Source organism: Falco rusticolus, chromosome 13 (genome assembly GCF_015220075.1).
Source record: "Falco rusticolus isolate bFalRus1 chromosome 13, bFalRus1.pri, whole genome shotgun sequence".
NCBI lineage: Eukaryota > Metazoa > Chordata > Aves > Falconiformes > Falconidae > Falco > Falco rusticolus.
In genome coordinates, this window is record NC_051199.1 from 816,325 (window position 1) to 843,873 (window position 27,549).

The following is a 27,549-nucleotide window of genomic DNA, read 5'->3' on the forward strand; positions in this document are numbered from 1 at the left end:
TTTTTTTGAGTTTTTTCTGGGCTCCGAGTGGGAGGTTTCTGGGTTCAGATGGCCGCCCCGGGCTAGAACGGGGTTGGTGCTGTGGGCTGAGCATCTCTGGTGCAAGTGGTCCAGGCGTGGTCGGGGAAGGAGCAGCAGCATCCTCCCAACCTGATGGGGGTCGTAGCCCCAGGTTCGGGGCGCTGGGTGTCTGCCCTTACCCCACAGTCTCATCTGGTTCTGCGGGAGCCTCGGAAATATCACCGGAGCCTCGGAAATATCACCGGAGCCTGGAATCACACGAGTATTCGGAATATTTTGGGAAGCCTGCATCACTCTGGAGCCCGGGAGCAAGCGCTCAGCCCTGGCTCTCAGGCTCGTACCACCGGCTTTTGCCTTTCTCCTGGAGGAAACGCAGCCCAAAGCTTTGCTTCCCAGCGCCTGGAATTTTTTCAGATGGATCTGGGCTCTGCATCCCCCCCCCCCCCCCCCCCCCCCCCGCCATCTGCCCCCCACGCTGGGGCTGGGAGCAGGGCATGGCTTCAGTACATCCCACGGGCTCTAGATACCCGGAAAAAAAAATAAAAATAAAAATAAAGAAAACCCCAAGGTAGAACTTGTGTCCTCTGGCCGAGGAGTGCAGGGAGGCTGGAAATAAGAGCAAAGCTCTTTGCTGGGAAAGTGTCAGGTTCCCGCTTGGCTGTGCCAAGCTAAACACGCCACGCTGCTCGGCACAAGAGCTGGTTTTCCCCGTGGAAGCGCTTCCCCGCACCTGTTTCAGTTTCATTTCATCCTGCTCACGCCTCACGGTGCTCAGGGGCTCAGCGGGGTCTCCTTCACCCTGTCCTGCGCCAAGTTTGGGGGAGAAACAAGGCGGGTTTTGGTGTTTTGTGTTTGGGTTTGTTGTTTTTTTTTTTTTCTGCATCGTTAGATTTGCCAGAGAGTTTTCCGGAGCGAGTTCGAGCTGCCTTTTCGCCGCTGCTTCTTGAAGTCGTCCATGAACTGCAGGTTGCAAACCACAGCTAGATAGAATATTTTTTTTTTTCTTTTTTTCTTCTATTTTTTGGTGGTGGTTTATACACACACACACACACCCAACCACACCGTTGGTGACTCACAGCTCCCGTGTGATCGCTGAGCGCAGCAGGTCATCCGTCATCCAGCTAACGAGCTTCTCATCCTGTTGTGGTCGATCAGCCGTACCTCTCTTCCAATTCCTGGGATTAGTTCTGGCATTTTTGGCACAAGATCCCCCCCCCCCATTCTTTTCCCTCGGGGTCTTGCTGCTTGGTTCTCCTCTGCATTGGGAGCCTTTCTGATGCACCCTTTGGGGTCAGGAGCAGGTATGGGACCATCACCGGTGGCTGCTCAGGCTTTCCAGGAGACTCTTCAGCGCAACCCCTCGATGCTTCCTTCTCCATTGGGTCTTTGACCCCATTTTTTCTTCCAGTGGCCTTCACATCTTCTGTACTTCCTCTGTGGTCATGGGTGCTGGTGGGTCTCACGCTGCTGTGATGCTTCTCCTTCTCTACCTTGAATGGTTGGTCCTGCTTTGTCTCCAGAGCCCTCACCATTGGGTTGCGGTGGCTTAAACCGCGGTGGAGACCCCCCCCGAGGTCCCTGGGGTGCTGTGGGGATGTTTCCTGGCTCCGTTGGTCATGGAAGGGTGCGGCTCTTCCTCTGGGCAGGCGTCTTGTCCTGGCTCCGTTCTTTGGCTCGCAGACCTGCAGGTTGGCCTCTTTCTTGGAAAAGAAAGAGCGTGTCGCTGCGGAGCTGTTTCTGAGAAGACGATGGTGTCCAGATAGCCAAGGTTTGGGAGATAAAAAAATTTAGTGTCATTTTCTGGTGGCCCTGGCAAGTCCTACAAAAGCTGGAGGGACCATGTTGTCCCAGGAGACCCAAAGGGAAGCATTCGAAGCTGTGGTGTGGCTCCATCCAGACACTTAACATCTCCTTTCCACCTCAGTGGGACTTCTCCAGCCCTTGGTGACTGGGGAGATGAGGCACCTCATCCCTGAGCTTCATCTTTTTCCTCCTCAATCAGAGCTGAACAGCAAGACGAGGGTCCCCAGCGGTGGCTTCGGTGGGTGAGCAGGTCATCCCACGGTGCTCTTCTCTCCGATGGAGCTGTGCTGGTGCTCCTGGTGGGACCTGGCTCTCCTGCGTGTCCCCATTGAGGTTCTGCTGCTCCAGTTGGGGCGTTAACATCGCGCTGGGACAGCGTCTCTGCTTAACCCTTGGTAGAGTCCTTCACCCAGATGTTTATACGAAGTCTGTGAAACTGTGGCAAGCTCTCGCTGACCATAAAACATCCCAGGGAGCAGAGCCAACATCTCAAGATGTGTCAAGCTTCCTACGGCTCCGTCTTCCAGAAGTGCGCGAGGCTTCCTGAGCTCTGCTGACTCGGGCAGCTTGAACGCGAGCCCGTGCACATGAGCCAACAGGCACTGGCTTAGTTTAGTTCAGGGTTTTGTTTTTTTCTTTTGTTTTATAATTTTTTTTTCTCCAGCATAAGCGGTTTGCTGAAGCTCAGCTGTCCCCATGGGCCCTTTCGGTGTGAAAACTTGGGTGTCATCTTGAAAAATCAACAGTGGTGGGTGGGTGGGTCTTTATTTCGGAGCCAGACACAAGGATCTCTTGGGTGATTCTTTATTTTCCCTGAGTCAAAACGTGAGGATCTCACAGAGGACAGTCTGTTTCAGCAGGAGGGCTGTTGCTTTTATCTGTGATCGGTGCTGGGAGGAGAAACACTTGACTTAAGTGACCAGTTGGTGCCAAATCTCCAAGTGTTGCCTTGAAGGAGCAAGAAACGCAGCCACCGAGCACACAGCAAAGACGTGGCATCCCACGAAACATCTGCTCAGCACCCGGGGAGGGCACACAGAGCGCCCTGGCACTTGTTTGATAAGGCAGAGGTCTCATCCTGAGAGGTTCCGGCGGGTTTTTGTACTTATGCAACACGCACTGATCTGTCCGGACCAGTAAGAAGGAACTCCAGAGCTGCTGGATGGAGCATGCCCAGGCATAGCTGAGCCGAGTAGACATCCAGGGTGTCAGGTCTGTGTTTTGAGGGGAAGAGTTAAGCCTGGGCGTGACAGCGATGGCAGGAAAATCCTGCATGGTGGGAGCTGAGGGAAGGAGGATGAGGGCTGGTGGCATCAGGAAAACCCTCTGTGGAAAATGGGTGCTGATGGGGTTGGAGCTATTTGGTGGTTTTCTGGGTCCGTGGTCTATCGCTCGGCCTCACCATCCCAGCAGGGTGCTGGGAGGGAGCTGGGAGGGTCTTGCTCCGAGGTGGAGCAGGGTGGGATGCTGTGTCAGCACATCCAGCACCTTCCCCTTGCAGTGGCGCCCTTCCCCACGTATCTCTGCTCCAGAGACCTGAGCAGGTGCTGCCTTTCTAACTTAGAGCTCGATAGTGGGGGTGGGATAGCCCTGGACCACCAGCGGGATAACCCTGGACCACCACCAGCGATGGAGGCGAGAGGGACCCGCTCATCCCCGAACGTGTGGTAGGATGCCGGACCATGGCCCGCGGTCTCGTGTGGGGTTTTGGGGTCTGCGGTGTCCAGGCAGGGCGAAAGCCAATCCTATTTTTCATCTAGAAACCAAACAGGGGACCCAGCAGATGGGATCGATCCTGTGCAGGGATGTGATCCCCCTCCTGCGCGAAAGGAGGGTGGAAACCCACGAGCTGGATTTTAGGGGAGGTGGGAGCCGGAGGAGAGACCGATGCTTGTTCCAAAGCCCATCCGTTGGGAAGGATGGGTGCTCAGTCGTTGCTTCAAGGTCTCCTTGTGCCTCTTGAGACCTGTGGCCATCACTGGCTGGGGATGGTGGCTTCGGTCCAGAGCCGATGTGATCCCTGTGGTGGTCTTCTACGGGAAACGCCTGGGTGTTCGTCCTTGTTCTGTGGCTCAGTTACCTTAAAACTTCCTAGCCGAGCTGATCCTGGGGTGTTGCTGGGTTTGGTAGAGCCTGAAGGTCCTTGTCTCCTGCTCTGGAGTTCCTGGTGGTGTGGTTTCTCTTGCCAAGAGCTCTTCAGATTTGGTGGCACCTGTTGTTGTGCCTGTCCTCCAGGTTGTCCTGGTGTCTCCCCATAGCCTTGACTTTCCCACGGGGTGGTGAGGAGAGCTGGTCCCTGCCCCATCCATCATCCAGACCTGCCCCTCCAGCCTCTTGGATTCACTTCATGACCCCCGTCCCCTTCCTGTGCTGCTGTTTCAGGTGATGCTCCCACACTCGTGGCTCTTCCCAAGCCCCAGGTGCAGCAATCACTTAAGGGATGGAAATAGGATTTATTTTTGGTTTGCTCCCCAAGTCAGGCAGGAGCCAAGGACTTGCTGGAGCGAAAGGCAGGAGGTTTCAGCTCCCTCTGCTCCAAAATTGCTTTATCTCCTGCCGGAGTGAGGCTTCTGGAGGTCTCTGAGCCCCCACTGAAGGCTCCTGCTTCTGGAAATTCAGTTGTTGGGGGACAGTTTGGTGGTTCGTGTCTGGGTGAAGGCTAGGAACAAGCAGGGAGCAGCACGTGTGATACCTTTATGGAGCTGGGAGAAGAATATTTGGGGTGTTTCTTCTTTAGCCTGAACATCTTTTCGGGTAGAAGGGGGATTTGGGTTGGAGAGCTGCTGCCAAAGCAAGAGCAGCTTGTCCAGCTTGGAAGATATCCCAGGATGGAGGTGCCACGGCGTCTCTGGAGGGAGTCGTCCTCTGTCCCCATGGACAAAATTAACCCAAGGAGGAGACGGAGGGATGGGAATTGTGCTGATCTCAGGCTTCCAAAATGCCTTTTTGATATCTTGTGCCTGGCCTCTCTCAGTGGAGACATCCCACATGAGCCACCGTGTTGGGATAAGCGTTGAGTCGTGGAGGAGAAGAGCTCTGACCCTCCCCAGAGGTATCTGCAGTCCTTGGTTTTGAACCCAGTCCCATTTTCCCAGGAATTCTCTGTTAGACCCCCTGAAACGGCTGAAAAAAAGAGCCGAGCTGGCACAAGGGATGGTCAGAGAGCAGGATGGGACCGTGGCTGCCGGCACCCGACACGCCGTTTGTCCAGCATGTGGTGTTGGAGCACGTCTACATTTGCGCAGTCCTGCCACCTCCTTTGGGATCGTGTCCAGCATTGCTGGAGGAGCCCGAGGGACCACGTACAGATCGTTCTGCTCGCACCGGGATTACTACAGCCTGTTCTGCTCGCACCGGGATTACTACAGCCTGTTCTGCTCGCACCGGGATTACTACAGCTCGGTGCGGGCTCCGCTGGTCAACGGGTGAATAGTTGGATAGAAAGCAGGACCAGTGCAATTAAAAACACAGGATCCTTTGTGGAGTACCAAGCCGCATCCCTTCAGGATGCTTTTATCCCTACGCCGGGTTTTTCACCTCGTTACAGGGCTGGACATCATTCTTTGATCAGCAGAGTCTGCTTCACCCCCTCCTGCAGCGACAACAGAGTCCTCCAAGCTCCCCAGTCCAGCTGCTGCCCCGAGCTGAGCAAAGTCCCAACACCGACAGCTCCTCCCAGGCAGGAGAGTGGGTTAAAACACCAACCGTGGTGGGTTGTTTGTCCTGCTGCGACAAGCTGACCCCAACGAGCTGATTCCCTTGCACGGGAGCCCTCAGCGTTTACCTGCTGGGACTGGAGCAACCACATCGGGTATAGAAGTGTTTGCCCACCGCGCTGTTCGTGGTCTGCAGTTGCTTGAGCCCTTTGCCATATCTTTTCCTGCCTGTGCAAAGTCCAACAGGAGAAATATCGGCACCGGGATGCTGGTTGCACAACCCTGGGCATTTCCAGCCCTTAAATACGTGAACAACCGCCACCCTGTGCTCGTGGAGGGGTGGAAGGACCCACACCGCTCCTGGGAGGCCCAAGCAGAAGCCAACGTGGAGCTGCTGGAGTCACCTGAAGGTGATGGCACCATCCCGTCCCCAGCTCCACCACCATCTCCAGCTCCACCAGCAGCCAGCTGAGCACGAGTGGGACGAGGCGCAGTGTGCTGCCAGCACGCTGTGCTTTGAAGAGCTTCCTGTCCTCAAGGTCACCTGTCCGCAGGATTAGGAGCGTCCTTAAATACTGCCATGAGCACAAAAGAGGAAAAAAAAAAAAAAAAAAATCTCTGGTTTCCATCTGCAGGCAGCCGAGCACTTTCATTGCAGCGGGACCTGGAGAAGCGCAGCAAAACCAACCCCAAACCGCCCGTTTTTAGGAGAAAACGTGGAGTTTGTAGCTCCAGCCAAGCCCTCCCTCAGCAAAGTCTGTCCTCATGCCGGCTCATCGGTATTCGGGAGCGCTAACGAAATCTCCAGCTTGCTTCTGGCAAGTCGCAGCGCAGGGTCAGGGAATGCGAGCAGCTCGTCTGGCTCCGGGGAGCGCGTTCGGACTGTGGGTGAAAGGATTTCTCCTGGAAAGTGGCTGGGGCGACACTGGGCTCCAGGGATGGAGGAGGAACATCTACCCCAGGGATTCAGGGCAGGAATATCATCCCAGAGTTTGAATCTGGCGGGGATGGCAGCCCAAAGAGCCCCAGGCTGAGGATAGCACACGGAGCATCGCGGTTGCTCATCCAGGTGCTTTTTTGGGGCGGGGGGGACACCGGGGGTCTCCTGCGCTCGTGCAAGGGAAGAGCCATGCTGTGGAGCACTCGTGCAAAGCCCTGCCTTCACGTGTGGGAGCTGTTGGCCCTGCTCAGAGAAGGTCAGAGTGGAAAGAGCTGCCGCTCGCACCCCCTTTTGCAGGATTCTCCATGTTTTGCTTCTCCTGGAGCCGTGCGCTCGCGCCGGGGTGACCGAGCCTAAGTGCTGATGGCACCTTTGCCCGCCGGACGCAGCTGTTTGCACTGCAAACACTAGCCCAGCTTGGCTCAGACCCACTGCGGCTCCGCCAGTGTGGACATGACCTTGGAGAAGTGGTCCTGCACCGCTGCTTTGGGTTGGAAGAGCCAAGGCTGGGGTCGTGGGATGGATTTGGAGGTAGGTTGGGATGTGAGAAACGAAGCTCCTGCTTCCCCACGTTTCTAGTGAGCTTTGGGGGGAGCTAAATAGCTCCTGCGGTGCTGGGGGCTGGAACCCCTTCCGTTTCTTGACCATCTGGTGGTCCCATCTGACTGAACAGCTCCAGGGTGGTGGGATTCCTCGTCATAACAATCCCAGGTCCATGCTGTCTGCTGCAGCAGAAGTCCCCGTGGCTGGGTTGGGTGGCAGCACCCTGGTGGACACCCAGCTGCTTGCTGGGCTCCAGCACTGCCAGCATAGGACCAAGCATTAATCCCAGCGCACAGGTTTGTCTGTTGACTTTTTTTTTTTTTTTTTTTTTTTTTGGCACTGCTGGTTACTCTTGTGGTTTCGAACCACAAAAAGCCATGCGTCGAGCCAATTTTTTTTTTTTTTTTATCCCCCAGCTTATTCACAAGATGCAGAAGCTGTATCATGAGCTGGTGCCAATGAGCAATTCTTCCAGTACCTTTTGCTCTCCAAATTAAACACCCGAGATTAAAGCAAGGGCCTTAAGTAGGAGCTAGTCTTTAATTCCAGAGCTAAATCATGTCTTGCGACATCTTGGGTTACTCAGGAGATGATGCAATAACTCACCCCTTGCCTAATACCATTGCTCAAATGGCAAGGTCCCTCAGCCTTGCCGTAGAGAAGATAAAACATCTTTTTGCCTTTTTTTTGTTGTTGGTTTTTTTTTTTTTTTCTCCCAGTTTGTTTAGATAGACTGGAAAAAAGCAAAGCCTGGGAGGGGACGTGTAGGCTCTCTGGAGGCTTTCTGGAGGTGTGGAGGCTTTCTGGAGGTGATCATCTGGTTTCTTAAGGGCTTTTGGAAGCTGTCAGGTTGCCCACAAAAGCGGTGCTGCAAATTCCTGTGCAATTTGCTTAATTTGGGGTTTTTTTGAAGAGTCTAGTTCTGGTCTAAGCTTAGTCATCACCCTCTGGAGGAGCCTTTTTTTTTTTCCCCTCCCTTGGCTGGAGGCTGGTTCACTGCATCCTCAGTGATGTCCTTTGGAAGCACTGGTCGCTCCGCAGTGGGAACCCAGCCGATCTGGAAGCTGCTGGGGAACTTGAGTTGGAGCTGAGTTTCCCTCTTCATCCTTTATCGCTGAGATACGAGGTGCAGAAGGTCATCCATGACCACGCGGAGGTCAGGTAGGCATCCTTCCCATCCTTCCCATCCCAGAGGATGTGTGGAAGGGAAAACTGTTGTCTTCTGGTGATGCAGCCTTACGTGGTTGAACAGCTTTTGAAATTTGGGAGATGCTGTTATTTGTTAGATCTTTTTTGAGTTTTCTTGAAATCTTCCGCTCTTTTAGACTGTCAATAGATATTTTGTGGTAGTTGGGTAGAAAACTTTCGGGAGAGTATAGCGTAGCTCCTTGGTTGAACCCTAAGAGAGGTCCTCTCCCTGTTCTGAGCTGGTCTAGGGTCTTGCTAACCACCATCCCAAAGACCTCTTGGCTTTAGGCTCTTGAACTTTGGGGGTTTAATCTAAAATCACGGAATAATTGAGGTTGGAAGGACCCTGGAGAGGTCTTCATCCCATCCCTGTGCTCGCAGCACAGCCAACTTCAAAGTCAGGTCACTCCATCAAGTTGAGTTTTGAGCATCTCCAAGGATGGAGGTCACCACCTCTGGCCTGTCCCAGAGCTGTCCCATTCCCACAGGGTGGTTTTTCCCATCTTGTGACATCCTCACCCTCTCATTGCACGTGGCCAGGAGGGGTTTGGCTTCACCTTCTCTGCACCCTCTAATTAGCAGCTGTAGGCAGCACCTTCATGCTGAACATCTTGAGGCAGAACGAGCCCAACTCCCCCAGCCTGTTGTCATACAACATGTCCCCCGGTCCCCAGCGGCTGGGGACCTTCTCTGGGCTTGTTTCCTTGGATTGTTGGATCTATCAACATCTCTGTGACCTCCTGAGGCAGTGGGGCAACCTTGCTGATGGTCACAGCTACCATTTTGGGGTGTCATTATTCTTCAAGTACGTGTTGAGTAGCTTCGTTAAGAAATAAACCAGACGCTTTGGGGGGGAAGACAAAGAGGGGGGTGACGTGGAAGAGCATCTCAAGGTACATCCTGGTGGGTTTTGGGGTGGTGGTGAAGGTTTAGGGAAACTTTTGCATCCTGATAGGTGATTGAGCCTCTCGAGCATGGTGTTAACCTCTGCTTATCAACCCTGACCGTGACGGCCTCGATGAGCCAGGGCTCTTTCAGCTCCTCTGGAGATGTTGGTATTTCTCAATCCGCGACCTTTGAAACACGTTTTGTAATTAACCATCGCCAAATTTGTCTAGAGCCAGGTCTGGCACATCTAGGAGAGCTCCTGGTCTCCTGGTTTCCTGCTCCAGGACTGGGAAACTCACAGGTTTTTCCTTTGTCTCCCTTTTTTTTGGTGCATGTTTTGGCCGGGGGCTCGGGTGATGGCTCGATTTTGAAAGCGGTTTGATCTCCTGGCCGGGTTGCTTTAATTCTTGGGGTAGAGGGAAAAGAGAGAGGAGGGACCTGTGGTCCCGTTACGAGGGTGTTTGACCTCTCGGAGGACAGACCGTGAGCTCAGAAATGGATTCAGATTCACCACGCTCTCTCGGGAGAAGCTGCAGCCACGCGTCCGTGGTCGGAGGAGCAGCTCTCGCTGGATTACCATAGAGGGTAAATCTGAGCCTCCCAAGTCCAAGACGTTAAAACTCTCTCATCTCTCGCTGTTTCCAAGAAACCAGGATTTGCAGGGAGGGCAGTTACGTGCTCATCAGGAGAAAGATAAATCACCGCATGTTTTCCTCTAAAGGAGACGGTTTCTAAAAATAGGAGCCGTGCTGAGCTCTGGAGAACAAAGGAGTCCCTGGAAGGCTTCTGCCACCGTCCTTCCTCAGCGATCCGTGCTCTCTGCCCCTCTCCATCCACATGCTGGGGATTTATGGAAGCATTTAACATCTGCCCGTTTGGGAGGGTTGGGGGTTTTTTCCCATTTTTTCCCCCAGCGTTCCCACCCTGGCCGGTTGGTGAGTCAGGCTTTCCCGAATAACGCTGCTGGTGACCTTGGCAGCTTGGCCCTGGATCCCGCTGGCCTTTTCCCAAGTGATTGTGAAGCCAAAAGGACCTGATGTGGGAGCCAGGGATGCTGCCACCTCTCCAGGATGGCCTCTGGTAGTGCTGATGCTGGAGAAGCCCCAGCAATATCTATGATCCCAGCTCTGCATCCAGATGAGAGCGCTCCGACCCCATTGTCTCAGGATGAGACCTACCCGCTGGAGATGCTCAGCCTTCAAAATCTCACCGGTGATGTGGCTCACCTAAAATGTTAGAAGGAAGGGAAACTCACCCTGGCTTTTCATGTCCCTCCTCTGCTTTCAGGGCAGGTCCTGCCCTGCCTTCCCCATCTCCATCATCTGTGGTGGCCTGAATACCACATTCCTCCTAGTTTTGCAGCACACAACCCGTAGTCCATACGATAAATGCAAAGCGGGAGCAGCTGCGTGCCTCCAGGTGGGGACAGAGGTCGGTTTGGGCTGCAGAGGCTCCCACAGGCTGTTGCCCCCAAACCCATCTCCTTGTCTCTGTGTTTCCAGATCACTCCCTCTTCCTTTCCCAAGGCTCTTGCAGCTGGATCCCGCTCTTTCTTATCTTGGTGGTCACCGTTAAGGCTCTCCAGGTTGTTGGTGCGTGCGTGGTAGAGGCTGGGCTGCTCATTGCACGTCCCTTTTCTCCATAAGCCCCACGCATGGTTGGTGCCAGGTCTGCACCCTCCATCCAGCTGTGGGTGCCTCCTTCCCATCGTCTCCCAGTGGCTTCCACCACGCTGGTGAGCCCTGGGCGACTCTTGGGCTGCTGGGCACCAGATGACCCAAGGTGGTGGTGGTGGTGATGATGATGATGGAAGCAGGGACACAGGACAGGTCCTTGTCCTAGTAGTAACCTTGCTTGCCTGGGGCTGGGCTGTTGGGTGCCCATGGACCAGGATGATGATGATGGGAACAGGGATGCAGGACATTTCCTAGTAGTAACCTTGCTTGCCTGGGGCTGGGCTGCTCGGTGCCTGTGGACCAGGATGATGATGATGATGATGGGAGCAGGGACGCAGGACAGGTCCTTGTCCTAGTAGTAACCTTGCTTGCCTGGGGCTGGTTGGCAGCAGGAGACAACGTAGGTTCACCCAGCTACTCCTCGGCTTCCCCAAGCTCCCAGCCTCGCCTGTAGTAACAAGCGAGTCCCTGCTTACCACGCTGCTGGGACAGGCACCATGTGGCCAGACCGGGGCAGGGGGGGTCCAGCATGAAGAGCAAGACCCCCTCTGTCCTGCCCTGAGCTCAGCCCAAGCTGATGGAGCCGCCTCTGGGCAAGGTAGGCTCCATCCAGACATCACTGCATGCAGATGAAGGCTCTCCTCCTCTTGAGGAAGGATGTGCCTGGGTCTGGTACGGCTCAGGAGACCCTACAGATCTTCAGGAGGCGTTTGCCTGCCTGTCATCGCTGCCCAAAATCCTGCATCTGCTTGCCAGCAGGCTTGGGAAACGCTTTGGTCCAGGAGCCATCCCAGGGATTTGGCCAGCAGCAGAGCGATGCCAAGTTCCTCGAAGCCCCAGATGATGCTCAGGCACCCGGAGAAGTCCTGCGTGCCGTTCCAAGGGCAGGGAAGCGTGCCAGTGCCGGGGAGGGTCACAAGCCCCGTCCGTAGAGCCAGGGAAACCGGTCTTCTTCACGGGGTGGACCACAACAACCCCTGTCCAGCCGCTCGGCTGCGGCTCCCTGCTGGGTACCTGTCTGGCGAGCCGGGGTGGCGGGAGCAGGGCCACCGGCGTGTGCATCTTCCCGTTAAACTGCTTAGCTGCGGGAACGATTATACATCAAATAGTTGCACGCGGGATTAAACCCTCTTAAGTGTGGCTCGGAAATCCTCCCGTAATCCGGACCCGGCTGTAGGAGGGAAGGACGGGCAGCAGGAGCAGAGGGGGTTTATCTGCTGGGAAAGCTTTTTTAACACACAGGCACAAAAAAACCAAACCAAACCAAAACAAAAAAAAAACTTTATTGCAAATTATGTTGAAGAAGCCTTACTTGGGCACTGACCTTGGAGCTTTCCTCTCTGTTGCAGATGAGCCTGATCCTGCCCTCTCTGGTGCTGTCCCAGCCACAGCTCACAGGACCGAACTCGGGTAAGTTCCCAAGGGATGTTGCGGAGTGGGGAGCGCCCAGCAGCCCGTCTCCTCTTGCTAGCACTGCTCCAGTTACACGAAGCCCCGAAATATCTCCCTGGCTGTCCCCAAAGAGGGTTGTCCCACCACCAAGGACGTCAGCAGGTCCCTCTAGGGCCAGCCAGCACGGTCCCCTTGCTGCAGAGCAGTGTTGGCTGCTCTAATTCATCTCATTTTGTCCTGCTTCTGCCTACCCTAAATCACCCGTCAGAGCCGTCCCAGTTCCCCTTGGCACTGCTGGGGTCGTCCCCGCTGCCAGGAAGAGAGATGCTGGGATGCTGGATGCTGTAGATGCTTGGTTTGGTTGCCTTGGGTGTCCCGAAGCTGCCAAGAGGTGTCCTAGATAGCTCTGAGCAGCCTGGAAAAGGCAGGTTTTGGAGTGCCAGTCCAAGGTTCATATAAGGCAAAGGGTCCTTGTCCCTCCTTGTGGCACTGGAGACCCATGCCTGGCTCAGAATCGCTCTGTCTTAGCCTCTTTAGCAATGCAACCAATGCCCAGTGCGTTTTAATGGGTTTATTTTAGTATCTGCTCTTGCCTGATCCTTCCTGGGCCAGCGGTTTCCTTAGTGAGTTATTTTTAATGATGTTTGCAGAGTTTATGGTGCATATGGGAATCACATTTCCCCGATATCACGCTGCAGATAATGGCAAGCCCGTCCTCCACTCTGCAGTAATTCCAAAATACATAATGATAATATAATAATTCAAAAAATAATAATAAAACAGGGAAAGGTTTGGAGCTGGGAGGGCGAGCCCGGTAGGTTGGGAGGGTCGGTTCACCCCTAAACTTGGCTTTTTCCAGGAACAAGCTGGAAATAAATAGGTTTAAAAAGAAGGAGAGGAGAGAGAGAGAGGCAGTGCAAGGACCATGTGGAGCTGGCAGCCCTGCTGTCTCCCAACAAAGGCGCTTTGTTCTCCTGGCAGCACAACTTGACCTGTGAGATAAGTGTTTTGCTGGCCCTGGAGCAGCTCCTTGCGTGAGGTCTCGAGTCACCAGGGTTCTCTGGCTGTCGGGCTCTGCGGTCTGGCAGGTTTCTTCCCCAGGGATGGCTGCTAAACCATCCCGGCAGGAGATCTGGTGGTCTGCATCCTGCTCGGGGCTGTGTCTCCGTGCCACAGGTGCTGCGTAGAGGGAGAAGCCGGGCACGAGGCTGGCTGAGGAGGACAGAAGCTGGGTGACAGCCTTAGGGCAGGGACAGGGGACACAGAGGGGTCTCGACTCACTCTGCAGCTCAATGGAAGCCCCAAGTCTGCCCAGCACCTGCCAAACCCCTGTGAAGCTGCCGTGAGGGACATCAGAGCTCCTGGATCTCTTGGACCACGGTTCAGAAGCCTGAACGTGGGGATGTGGTGCCCTTCGGGGCGCTCTGCTTCCCCACCAAGCCCCCCACCACCGCAGCAGAAGGGCTTGAGGCTCCTTAGATCCTATCTCACAACTGCTGGTCCCCTGCCAGGTGTCTCCAGTCCCTCAAGGCATCTCGGAGAACATCGAATGCCTCTCTTGCACCCTCATCATCTCCCATCTTCCCTCAAAAAGCCTCCAAGCCCAGCACAGGACTTGCAGACCCCCAAGGCTGGGACTGCCCGTGGGTGCGCTCAGCCCCTCTCAGCACCCCCTATGTCCTCAGTGCCGCGGTGGTACCCACAGCACCAGTCTGGGTGGCGTGGGGCCACCCGGTCCCAGCGTGGAGCTTGCTCCGTGGAGGCTGATGTTCTTCAGCTGCTTGGTGGGGTCTTCCCAGCTTCGGGGCCCTTCAGGAGGGTTTGGAGGAGGATGGGGAAGGGACCACCTTGATCCACCATGACTTGGGGTCTCTGCACGGGGGAGAAAGGCTCCCCACTCCTGCAGTGAAGAGGGGTCACTCGGGCTTTCATTGAGTCATGGAGAAAAACCATGCTTTGGTCCCGGAGACCTTTAGTGTGGTCCATGGTGACGCTTAAATCTATTTTTATGAAACTTTGAAGAGCTCACTGGCCTGGTCTTTGGCCTGATGGTGATAAGTGTCCTCGCTAGGAGCAAATGTCCCTCTTGAGCCAGGTTAAAAGGTGACAATAAGGTGTCCAAGCATCTCAAGAAGTTCTAAGGGGAAAGGGAAGGAGAAGCAGAGAGTGAGGTGGAGCCAGAGGAAGGTGACATGTGGCCCAAGGCAGGAATCGGTGGTGTGATGGGAACTCGACGGCCCTGGCAGGGATGTGGCAGAGCCCCTGCGGGGCGCAGACGCAGCTGTGGCCAAAAGGAGCTTGGAGCAAGCCCAGAAGAAGTTGTAGAAGCTGCTCCAGCTGCACGTGGCCAAGGGAGGGTGGGAGGGTGTGGGGTGGGTTGTGTCCCGAGTTTTTAATATTTTTGGTGATACAGGAGGGAGTCCCCATGAAACCCTCGGCCTGCGTCGGGCCATCCCCAGACCACCCTTTTTATAAATGGAAATATTTTGATTATCCCGTTATTAACTCCCCAAACTTACTTGCAGCTCCCCGAATGAAGAGCATTTGGAGTTCCAGAAGGCTTTGTACAGGACGGATGCCAGGAGCTCCCTAGACCTGCGCAACATGACGGTCAGCAGCGGCGTGACATGGGACGCCACCACCCTGGAGACAAGAGCGGGTGATGGGAGAGAAGAAAGCACTTTAGAGAGACTCTCTAGCTTGAAGGACTCGAAGGAGGCGCGGTGTGTGAAGGAGTCGTCGTTCGCCATGGAGCCCCAGGTTGTCAATCCGGTGCAGGTGGATCCCGAGCAACTGGAGAGCGACCCTGAGGACCTGGATGGTGGCACAGCGGCAGCAGAGACGCCTGGCCCTTGCGCTGGGGCATCGGTTGGCAGTGGAGAAGAGAAATATCTTCAAAATGAACCAAAGCAACTCGAAGGCCTCAGCAAAGAGCACTTAGAGAAAAGCAAGAGGGGAATCCAGAGGGTTGACTGGATTTCCAGACCCACCAAAAGCCCGAGTCCTCACTACAAAGATATAAACAAACCGACAGATGTAGCAGCCACCTTGCCCTTTCGGGGACAGGCCGTGCGTGAAGTGCCTCCTCCTCTGACCCCCACGGTGTTCAGAAAAACGCTAAACCCTGTCCTCAGCAAGTCCAAATCCCTGGAGAGCTCCTCATCCCACAGGAAGGGGCTGATGGTCGACTCAGACTTGGGCGAGATCAACCCGCTCAACACGGCTGAGTGGACGATCCAGAAACCAGGTCTTCAGCTCGGCGCGGACCTCGGCGTCGGCAAACAGTCCTGGACGGTAAATGCTGAAGATTCGGTGGAGCGGATCCCGTTGATGTCCCTGGAGCCGGCTCCCTGCAGCTCCTATGACATCGAGATGAGGCCCTACATGTGCAGCGTCTTGTTGGACGAGCAGGGGAAGGAGGAGCTGGCCCCAGAGGAGGACCCGACGGTGTACACCTGCATCGAGTGCAGCATTTACTTCAAGAAAAAAGAACATTTGATGGATCACATGCTTCAGCATAATCGCGGACCAGGGAGGGACCAAGACAGGGATGCTCTGGGGGGGGCAGTGTCAGTTCTGCTGCAACGAGTGCGGCTGGGCCTTTGGAGACCCCACCTCTTTGGAGCAGCACAAGAGGCTCCACCAAGAGTCCAGGGAAAAAATTATCGAAGAGATCCAGAAGTTGAACGAGTTTCCAGACGAAGGGCGGGAAGCCCGGCTGCAGTGCCCCAAGTGTGTCTTTGGCACAAACTCCTCCAAGATCTTTGTCCAGCACGCCAAGATGCACGTCAAGGAGAGGAAGGACCAAGGGGCGAAGAACATGAATCTCTTTGGAAGCACGGGCAGTGGAGAAATACGGGATAGCCCCGTGCACGGCATCTACAAACACTTCAAACCAAACGAACACGCGTCCCTGCAGATGCAGGTACCACCTCACGGCAGCAGCAAAGGGCTCAGCACCTGTATGCTCTGCAGCTTCCCGGCCCCCAATGAGAACATTCTCAAGGAGCACATGAAATACGCCCATTCCCACCTTTCCTGGGACACGGAGGTGTACGAGGAGGATCCCAATCAACCGGGAACCAGCAGAGATGCCTACAGCCCAGCCAGACCGGGCCGGTTTGCGGAGACGGATTATTTTGGCAAAGCAGACCGGCTTTTCCCTCCACCCCACCGAGAAAGCCCATCATCGCATTATGAAGCCGTCCACGGTTTCGCCCTGACTCACCCGAGACTCGACAAAAGCAACGGGGCTACTAAAAAGGACTACCAGGCGTCGGGGTTTCATGCCAGAAAAGCAGCTCCCTACGCTGCCCCCCACAAAAACCTGGGCTTGTCTGGTTTTCCCTCCGCAAAAGCTTATTCCCAGTTCGCTCTGCAGCAGCTGAAAAAAAAAGCCGCGGCTCAGCACCTCGAAGGAGAAGGTGACGGTCTCAGGAGCCACCCGATGGGGCTGGAAGAACTCAGGCACAAGTGGGTGTTGGCCAACGACGCGGGGAGCACGGAAGAGGAGATCTCCGTAAGCGCAGAGATGGATTTGGGCGAGAACAGAAGCGTCAAACCCGTCAGCATCCCTCAAGCCGCCTTGGACCTCAAGAGGACGTTCAGAGACACCTTGAAAGCCACGGACTCTTTGATCGCTTCGGAGGAGCAGCAGCAGCAGTTGCGGAAGATGGTCCCCATCGTCTTGCTGGAGGAGGTGAACCTGCACCCCAGGGCGACGAAGCGGCCCCGGGGGAAGCCGTTCAAGAAGAAAACAACGCTCCCTTCCCGGGAATTCATGATGGAAGAGCCCCTTCCCTTGGATATGCTCCTGTTGGATGCTCCTCTGGAGGGTCCTCTGGAGCTTGACGACCTCTTGGACTCCGACTCACCCATGTTGAAGAACGAGGAGAGGAAATGTCCCTACTGCCCAGACAGGTTCCACAACGGCATCGGGCTGGCGAACCACGTGCGGGGCCACCTCAACAGGGTGGGGGTGAGCTACAACGTCCGTCATTTCATCTCAGCGGAAGAAGTGAAAGCTATTGAGCAAAAATTTTCCTTCCAAAAGAAGAAGAAAAAAGGTAGTATGTATTCAATTCACCATGCTTTCTATTTTCTTGTTTTAATCAGTGGGGTTTTCCCCTCCCACCAAGAACTGGGTACGTATGGTATCGCAGCCGACCTGAATGGCGGTGGCCACGGCACAGCCGGTGGCATGTGGTTGACCCCGGTGCGATAAGCCCCTTCCCCCATCCTTGCCGCAGAGGATCACCCGGTCCAGGGGGTTTAGCGGTGCCGCTGACTCTCTGTCCTTCTTTCTGCAGTTGCGAACTTCGACCCGAGCACTTTCAGCCTGATGCGATGCGAGTTCTGCGGGGCCGGTTTCGACACGCGGGCGGGTCTCTCCAGCCACGCCAGAGCCCACCTGAGAGACTTTGGTATCACCAACTGGGAGCTCACCATCTCGCCCATCAACATCCTCAAGGAGCTGTTGGCCAACTCCTCGGAGCATCCGATGCTGCAAGCGGCGATGGGAGCTGAGCCCTCGTCCCCGAGCCGAGAGAGGGAAGCTCACGGCTTCGTGCCTCACAAGAGCATGACCCCCATGTCCGAGTGCAGCATCCCACGCTCTCCTCTCTCCCCGTTCCCCCCGTCGTGGGGAGACGAGTCCCTGCAGTCCTACAGAGACGGTAAGTGGTCCCAAATTTTCATAACCCCGGACCCATCGCGTCTCGCAGAACGGAGCCTTGCCGGAGGGCAGATTTTTACAGGGAAGGGTTTAGTCGCCGTAACCTGGCATTGATTTAAGTCTCCATCGTTGACGCTGTGTGTCCTGTGGAATCCCACGCCGGCTTGGCGGCAGGGGCGTGGAGATGCCGGCGGATGAAAGAGCCGAGCGGCGTGGTGGCTGGAGGGGTTGCGTCTTGCCATGGAGCTGCGCTTGGGGCGCTCGGGCTTTGGTTGTTGGAAAAGCGTCGTGGTTAGGAACAGGGTTTCTGTCGGGGCTTTGTAAATCCCTGGGGCAGAACGTGGGTGGAAGGAAGGAGAAGAGCGTGGTCGCTGGTGCCAGCCCAGCCTGGCAGCGCTCAGCCACGCAGAGGGCAGGATGTGACCTCGGGGCTGGGGATCTGTCTTTACCCCGCAGCTCCTTGTTTTTCCTGACCATGGTGGGACGTGTAAAAGGTCTTTCCCGAATGGATTTGGGGCTGAGCTGGTCCTGCTCCATCCATGGAGCTCCAGACTATTCAAACAGGATTATTTATTCCAGAGCAGAGCCCATCCCAAACAGCTTCCAGGTTTCTCTTGCAAAGCACCACAAAACTGAGCTCATACCAAAAACTTTGCAACGTCCTGTGCTTCTAAAGTCTTAAAAACTTCCTCCTGCATGAGGAAAAGCAACAACCTACTGACGCCTGTTGCTTCTGGCAGCATCTTGAAGCCTTTGAAGCAGCTTCTTTAGGTGCTGCTCAGCCTAATCCGACGTTAGATCCATCCCTGCAGCGAGAAGCTCGCTGGCTTTAATCGAAATATCAAAAAGCCTGTCATCCCACCTCTCCAGGCTACTCCACGTGCCTGACTGCTCTTTGGAACGAGCATTGAGCACCACAAACGCAAAATAAAAAAAAACCAAATAAACCCAAATTCTTGTTCCCCAGTATGGCAAACCTCGGAGGATGAACGGCCACCAGCCCAGGGTGGTAGCCAGTGCCAACGTGAGGTGGTTTTGGAGGGTTTCCCCGGGTTCCTGCTGCCTCTGGCCATTCTTTGGCAATTTTTATATCTCCCAGTGCCCAGAATTTATTGGCACGAGCCTTTAGAGATAGCGCCACCATTCGGAAAAACTAGGGCTTGGGTATTTTGTGATGAAGAAGGGTGGAAAGTGTCTCGGTGAAGAAAATGTGGCCGCCTTTCAGCAACAACCACTTAGTGGAGTAGAGGCGAGTGCAGTTCTTCATGCGGCAGATCTCCTATCGAATGTCCCCGATGTGAAGTTTGGTTGGTTTTTTTTTCCACTTCTTAAAAATGGGTCACGTCTTGAAATACGATCTCGCTTATCGGTTTGGGCAACATACTCGAGGTTTTTTTTTCAGCATGTGATGTTGGTCCTGGGCTGGGAACGGCTCCTGCTCCTCGCCGTGCCCCTCACCCGTCGTTTTGAAATGCTGGTGGGTGAAATCAGGTTGGAAATTGTCCTTCTAGGTAAAAGTCGTGGGATCAGAGCTCGGTTTTGGTCTGTTTAGGTGTTGTGTTTCCACCCAGATAAGGCTGAGGACAGATGTCCTCACGTGGGGTGACCCACCTCGCGTGGGGTGAGCGTGACCTGCGCAAGGGCAGGAGCTCAAACACCCCCTTAGGTGTCCTGCGCTCCCAGGTTTAACCTTGCGAGCTCTGTCTGCTTACGAGTTTTGTCGTCGGGGGCCAAGAAAATGGGTAAATTTGGAAAACTTCACAATCCCCGGCTCGGCAGCCTGTTGTGTAACCAAAGCATGCACAGGGGATCCTGTGGAGATAGGGATCTAGGGACAGGTCAGGTGGAGATAGGGATCTGGGGACGGATCAGGTGGGGGTAGGGATCTGGGGACGGATCGGGTCGGGGTAGGGATCTGGGGACGGGTCGGGTGGGGGTAGGGATCTGGGGACGGGTCGGGTGGAGGTAGGGATCAGGTGGAGACAGCAATCTGGGGATGGATCCGCTGGAGACAGGGATCTGGGGACGCCTTCTGTATTTAAATCCCAGCCTGAAGGCTCTTTGGTTACCCACCCCAGCTCATGGAGACGACTCCAAGCCCTTCCCCGTTCTGCTTCCAGCCCCACATGACACTTTCAGGGCACTCCGCGCTGCAACTCTCTGTTGCAACCGATTTCGGCACGCAGCAGCACCCGCGGCGTTGCAATATTTATTTAACTCTTGCTCTGGGTCCGGCTGCGAGGATGCAGCTGAGCAAACAGGGGAGCAGGTTGGGTGATGGGGAGTGCCAAACCCGTCGCTGGGAGGATTTCGGCTGGGTTTTTTTGTGCCCGTTTGTCACTCCGAATCGCTTGTGTGAGAGCTCAGGTGAGCTGCCTGCTTCGGCAGGGGTGTTTGTGGCCGTGCCGAAGCCTCGACCGCAGCTCCCGGGCTGGAGCCGGGAGTCAGCATTAGGGCACCTGCTTAGCCCGGCACCCTCTGCCTGTCTTTTATCCACATTCCACAACGTACAGTTTGTTTAAGCCACATGAACGAGATAAAAGCTGTTTGCAATAAAGGTGGGAGGATCTGGCAGGGCACCGGACCCGGCGGTGTCTCCATGCCGCGGTGCCGACAGCCCCGTGCTGCAGCAGTGGTGATGCTGTCGGTGCCCTGGGCTGATGTCGCGGCTCAGAATCCACAGGCAGCTCTGCAAACCGCTTCCTGCTTCCTTCCTCTGTGCTTCCAGTGAAGGAAACAGCCAGAAGGTCTCTGCCAACGTCACAAGATGCCTCCGGAGCCGGTTGAGCTCAGAATATCGGTAGACCCTTAACCGAAACCCTCCAAGCACTCCGGGGAGAAATCCCCCTTTTTTTTTTTTTTTTTTGGGGGGGGGGGGGGGGTGGGGAGACCTTGGTGAGCAGTTGGCTGCGGTTTGTGGTTTCTAACGAGGCTGCAGCGGGAAACAAAGGCGGAGGATTCAGCTCTGGGTGTTGGGAGATCGATTTGATGTGCACGGTGGTGCTTTTCCTCCTTGGGTTCATAAGCAAATCGCTGCGACACCCGAGGGTCTCCGTCCTCGTGGGGTGAAGCATCACCTCCCAGAGCTGTTCACAGGCGGGACGCGAAGGAGGAACAAAGAGCAGCACTGGGAAAGGGCCATGGGTTAAACATTTGCCAGTTTGCTGGTATCCTACCCTTGGCTGCTTGTTTAAAAACAAAAGAAACCCCAAACCAACCTCTTTAAGCAAAACTAAAAGTCAAAGGGAGGAAGTAGGTGTTGGGGTCAGTGGTGAGAACTTGGGTTTGGCTGCACTGGTGGGTTGGATGGGAGCGTGGGTGGCAAACCCAGGATGTTTTGAGATACTGGGGGGATCTTGGAGGTTACCAGTTCCCTCACGGAGCCTCCACCACTGTCCTTAGCACCCGCGCTGGCCTCACCCTTAGGAAGCTGACGGGGTCGTTGGTTTTCTCAGTATCTAAACCCATCGCTGGTTATCTCGGTAAGCAAAGACAACGGTTTCTGCTCTTCTGTAGATCCATATCTGTCAGTCTCCAGGTTTTGGCCATGGTTTCAGACCACTGATCATTTGCAATTCCCTCCCTGGTATGTCTGAACCCTCCACGGAATTCTGCGCTTAACGTGGGACGCGTCCCAGATGCGGTGCCGTGGAGAGCAGGAGGGATCTCTTGGCTCTCGCCCATCCCAGGACACAGCAGGGGTTGCAACATTCGCTCTGGTTTGGTTTTGAACAGCTTAAAAGTCTGAAAACTGTTTGGTTTGGGGTTTTTTTTTGCCCCCTCGCCCCTTTTCTGTGAGACCGCTCGTTCTTCGGCTGTCCCCAGTGGAGCTGGTGGCTTCTCTGAGGAGGTCCCCGTGCTCAGCGGTGGCTTCCCCCTCTCGCTGTGATGGCTGGAGGTGTGCCCTGCTGCCGCAGCCGCCTCCGTCAAGCCCAGCTTGGCTCATTAGCGAGGCTGTTTATGTATCTCCTGGCTCCCAGCGTTTTGGCAGCCACCTCGGAGAACACGTGGCGCTTCTTGGCAGGCGTTGAGAAGCGTTAGGCAATTGCATCCTCTCCAAAACGGCTCGCAGCTCCCCCTCTTCGTAGCCTGCCTCGCCTCGCTCCGTTGCCTGGACTGCTTTTGCAGGCTGGCCACCATCATCCTGCCCTTCTCCCCCCTTTCCCCCCCCCCCAGATTTAATTCCCCAACTGTCCCATACTGCAAGGTCTTCTGCTAGAGTGAGATTTCTTCTCCTGATCTGCTCCCGTGCAGGCAGAGTGATGTTTCACCACATCTGGGAGTAGGAGCAGGCGTGAATTTACTGGTTGACCTACCCCCCACGCAGAGTCTTTCCTTCTGGAGTGCATCAGACGTGGCGTGGGTTTTCAGGAGGATGAGGAGAGGGCAGGGAATGATTCTGTAACTCCTTCATCTGGTACTTGCTCATCTTCAGCCCCCACATGAGGACTGAGCTTGCCCCTACCATGCCCAGGGTCCTGCCTTGGCTAGAATGTCTTTTCCCTCTCTAGAACATAAAAAAGAAGAAACATTCTTAGGATCTCCTGGGTTGCAAGAGACCCACGAGGATCATCGAGCCCAACTCCAGATGCCACACGGGGCAACCTACACATTAAACCCTGTATCTAAGAGCGTTCTCCAAACTCTTCTTGGACACCAGCAGGCTTGGAGCCATGACCTCATCCCTGGGGAGCTTGTTCCATGGAAAACTCTTTCCCAATGGCCAGTCTGAACTTCCCTTGATGCCACTTTAAGTTGGTCCCTCACGTCCTATCGCCAGGCACCTGGGAGAGGAGATCAGCACCTCCGTCCCCGTTGGCCATCACAAGGAAGCTGGAGGCAGCGATAAGGTCCCTCCTCAGCCTCCTCATTCCCAGGCTGACCGACCCTGATGGCCTCAGCCACTCCTCCCAAGGTTCTGCTTGAGTCCTTCCACCATCTCTGTTGCCCTCTCTGATGTTCTTCTGTCCTCCTTAAAATGGTGGAGCTCCAAAGCACCCACAACACTCAAGGTCAGGTCACACCAAGATATGGGACAATCACGACTTTCAGTTTGCTATGGACACGTTCTAATATTTTTTTATGTCCTCCTTAGATTGTGGAGCCCAAAATTTGCCCACAGGCTCAAGGCCAGGTCACACCAAGATGTGGGACAACCACATCTTTCACCTGGTTTGCTCCACTGGGCTGGGACACAGGTGGCCCTTCTGGCTGTGCCTCCGGTGGAGCTTCTCATGGGCCAAAAGCCCCAGGTCCCTCTGCAGGGCTGCGCTCCTGGACACGTGGAGAACTGGGAGCTCCTTCCAGTAGACGACGAGTGAAAAAGGGACAGGGTCTGAGTGTCCAGGGCTCCAAAACTGATTTTAGGGGTGTCCTGGGGGAACCCTGGTGTGATCCACTCTGAGATACGAGCAGGCAGAGGCCCTACAACTCCTTGGATTCCTGCCCCCGCCCCCCCCTTTTCATCCAGGGGGTGCAAGCTGCCAGGGCCAGGAGGAGCCCATGGTGCCTGGCATGGGGACAACCACAGCCTCAGCAAGAGGCTGGCTGAGATCAGGAGGGGAAGGCACAACCAGGGCTGGAAGAGGACTTTTATTATTATTTCCTACTAGATTTTACAGGGTTTTTTTGAGCCTCATTTCTTCCTCGACTCTTTGACTGGAGAGGAAAGACCTTGGCACAGCTCAGCAGCAGCTCCGATCTCCACCCTGACCTTTTCTTCCTTGTGGTCACCCTCCGCGAAGGAACCAAGTTGCTCTGTGGACGTGGCCTTTCATCCTCCTTTCTGTCGAGGAGCGACGCCTACGCGTCCTGTGGTGGCCGTGTTCATCGCGGACAAACGGATTAACAAAACCTTCCGGAGATCTGGACCTGCCCCCAGGTGCTGGTGCCAGCTCCAACTCCAAAGCCAGGTCAGGTTGCTCAGGGCCATGTCCCGTTGAGTTTGGAGAGGGTTGGAGGTGCCACCACCCCTCTCGCGGGTTAATGTGCCCTGAGGACCCTCCTGAGGTTACGGCTCTCAGGGTCACGCTCTCCTTTTGTGTCGTTTTTTCTGATTTTCCTCCCTCTGTGCTTGTTCGCTGCTCACCCACAGCCTGACCTACTTTCTCCCATCTTTGATTCCTTTCTTGAGTTCCAACGTGAAGAGCTCGCGTTGGCCTTCTGCTCCCCTTCCCTCCTTCCCCTGCACGGGGATAGCACCACCATTGCCCTTGATACTCTTTTTCTCCCAGTCTCTGAAGATTTCGGATGGTAGGCAGCGCCACAGGGAGGCCATACGTCAGGTTTTTAGCCTGGATTTGAGCTCCCATTTTCACCACTGCCGATTTATGGCCACCAGAGACGTGAAATCTCTCAACCAGGTCTTCCAGCACAGGAATCGCAGAGTAAGGATCCCTGGGGGCAGCACTGGAAGGCAGATGGTCACCGTAACCTATTTCAATCTTGGCAACCGAGGGTAGAAATTGTCCCTTTCATCATGTTTTGGGGAGACCCTGGTTTGTAAGTGTTGGAGAAGGGGATGTTGTAGGGGGGGGAGCCCCGAGCTGGGATGACCCGGGGTACCCACGGGTCCTGCAGCCACCTCCACGTCCCAACGAGAGGACAGCAGAGAAAGGAACAGCATCGATTCCTTGTCTTTCTCCTCTCCCTGTTCAATTTGGGCGAGCTGTGCCTGCCACACCAATTCCTTATGACCTCCTCCTCCTCCTGACGTTTTCTCCAGCTTTTTTAACCCGAGGAGAGGTTTTTTACCTTACCACCCCAGTGGAGAAAGAGGAGAAGGACTTGAAGCGGAGTTCGTCGGCAGCCCGTCCTCCTCGGCAGAGCCAGCAAGGGGAAGCACCACGTTTAAAATGATTTGATGGCTCAAAAGCGTGACAGGGAGCTGGCAAAAGCTCCTTGGCAAGGAACCGGCTTGCACGGCGCTCTGGATGCTGTAGGCTGGCCAGCCGAGACAGATGCTTTCATCCTCACCCCAGACGGAGCCCGATAGTGAGCCAGCGAGCAGGCAGCTCTGCCCGTCCCGGCATTTCCCATACCCCTGGTTGCCTTCGCTGGATATTTTTCAGGAAGATTTGGCTCAAATTCGAGGGAATCGGGGTTTTTTCAGTCCACAGGGCAAAGCTGAGCTCTGCAGCTGGGAAGCGGCACTGGCTGCTCCAGAGATCATCCCTTGAATCCGGGTTAAAGCAGCAGGTTATCCTACTGGAGCATTTTTGCAGGTGCAATGGGATGTCAACTGCGACGAGGGGCTTTTCCCTCTCCTCTTCTGCCCGTGGTTTGTTGAGAATTGGGGTGAAGGTGTTTCATGGCTCCTTGAGGACTTGTGACTGTGCTACTGTGAGCGCGTCTCCCCCGAAAACCGGCCAGGATAAGACCCGCCGTGTCGTCACTGCACAGAGACCGGAGCCCCTGGAGACCTCTGGTTCCTGCTGCAGGCTTTGAAACTCCCTAAAAACATCAGGATTTGGCCCGTCGTGGCTTCTTTAACCTCGCAGAAGCCGACGGTAGATGGATTAAGCACCTACCATCCGTTTTTAAGCCCTCTTGCAATACCAAAGGAGGTATTTGAACCTCCAGAGCTTCCCCGTGGTAAAAAAATGAAGTGTCCAGGGTGGGTCTGATTCTGTTTTCGCTGTGGCTCTCGCGGGCTGTCTCCTTTTCCCCAGCTGGCCCTTCTTGGTTTGTTTTTGTTGATGTACTCTGGGAGCCTCAGGCGGGTTTGCCATCGCACGTGGGTTTTCCTGGTGGAATTACGGACCAAATCAGCCGGCTTTGAACGCCGTTTTTCAACTCTTAAGCCCAGAAACCGTAAGGAAACACTTGTGGCCATGCTGGGACTCTGCTTTTCCTTCCCCAGGGATGTGAGGAGGAGAATGGGGCTGAGCAGAACCTGGCCAAGGTAACAATTACACGCTCCATCTTTCTGTATTTCTATTTTAGGCTCCGTAACTTTTATTGATCTGTAAGTTCCTTCAGTTAGAGCCACATTCCTTCACCCTGATGTTCCAGGAGTGGATGGGGATGGTTCCTGCAGGATTGGGTCATCTCCTCACCACTGAGGTTAACGGTCTGCGCTCATTACGGCTGCTTTGCAATCCAGGTGGATTTTTTTTTTCCCCCACTCTGGGTGGATTTTGGGTTCCTATACATGGTTTCCATCATTCCCTTTTCTGACAGGACCCGCTCTTTGCCTTGGGCAGCGCGGCTGGGCCTCCCTTTGCCGGGCTTGCTCTCTCCCAACACCTGCTGTAATTTGGGGATAGCTCTCGCCAAAAATGTGGCGTCCTCAGCTGGCTCCAGCGCTGCTCCTTGGTTTCCTTGGGAATGGGGCTTTCAGGGAGGCTTTGCCGAGTTGCCTCGTGTCCCGTTGAGTCAGTGCTCCGGCATTATTGGGGACCCCCTGCTCTGAGGAGGGGTCGCAGTGCCCGATGAGGCGGCTGATGTCCGTGTGTCCCCGCTCTGGGCAGAGGATTGCTTCACTTTTTGCTTTTTGTTGCTTTTTTGGGGGGTGGTTTGAACAGAAACCCGCTCCCTGTGGCAGCTGGGGCTGTGGCAGAGGGATGGGGATGGAGAAAGGCCATGGGTGGCCTTTTCCATCTCGGGAGGTGTCCAGATGGTGCTGTCGGCTGGGTATGGGGCTGGGGCAGCCCCACACAAGCCATGGGGGATGGGGAGAGCCCTGGTAGGGGAGGGGGGGTGAGCCAGGGGCTGGGGGGCAGCAGGCACCATGGGGTGCCTGTGGGGCAGGGCTGTGAGGGGGACCACGGAGGGCCATGGGGCTGGGGGGCAGCAGGCAGCAGGGGGGCCTGTGGGGCTGGAGCTTTGAGAGGACCATGGAGGGACGTGGGCCACAGGGCTGGGGGGCAGCAGGTGCCATCGGGGGGCCTATAGGGCTGGGCTGGAGGTTTGAGAGGACCATGGGGGGACATAGAGCCTGGGCCTGTGGGGTAGCAGGCCCCACTGGGGGCCTGTGGGGCTGGGCTAGAGGTGTGAGGGGACCATGGAGGGCCATGGGCCATGGGGCTGGGGGGGGCAGCAGGCCCGTGGGGCTGGGCTGGAGGTGTGAGGGAACAGTGGAGGGACATAAACCTGGGGCCTGGGGGGCAGCAGGCCCATGTGGAGGTCTAGACCCTGGGGCTGGAGGTGCGAGGGGACCATGGAAGGACATAGATCTGGGACCTGTGGGGCAGCAGGCCCCGTTGGGGGACCTGTGGGACTGGATTGTGAGGGGGACCATGGAGAGATATGGGGCTGGGGGGCAGCAGGCCCATGTGGGGGCCTAGACCCTGGGGCTGGAGGTGTGAGGGGACCATGGGGGGACATGGGCCGTGGGGCTGGGCCCGGCCCCTGCCCCATATCGCAGCCGGGGCCCAGTAGGCAGAGCCAGGCCCTGTGGGGCCCGGGACCCCCGGCCGCCTGGGTACGTCCGTCCTGGGGCTGAGCTGGGCCTGGTCCCGGGGCCTTGTCCGGTGCCTGCAGACCTGGGCCGAGCAGCCCCCTCCCCACCGCACTGCTCGATCGCTCGGCGCTCCCCCCTCCACCCTGCCGCCACCTCCCGCGCGTCTCTCCGCGGGGGGCGCCGATCGCTCGGCACTCGACCTCCCGCCCCGGGGAGCGCCCCCACCCGCTTTTTCTCCTTCCCGCCCCCCCACCCCCCCCATCACTCGGCGCTCGACCGCTCGGCCTGGCGGGCGGGCGCGCGCGGCTCGGCGCTCGGCCTAACGGCCTGGCGGCCGCCCCGCATGTGCCGGAGCCAAGATGGCG

At 55.9% G+C, this 27,549-nt stretch overlaps 1 protein-coding gene across 1 annotated transcript in view; it reads left to right on the forward strand.

Moving 5' to 3' along the window:
• WIZ (WIZ zinc finger) overlaps nt 1–27,549 on the forward strand; it is a 62,143-nt gene that overhangs the window by 24,750 nt on the left and 9,844 nt on the right. The window contains 4 exon segments of the mRNA XM_037407086.1: nt 12,065–12,125; nt 14,633–15,662; nt 15,664–17,173; nt 17,417–17,782. Of these exon segments, the coding sequence (XP_037262983.1) occupies nt 12,065–12,125; nt 14,633–15,662; nt 15,664–17,173; nt 17,417–17,782 (2,967 nt within the window).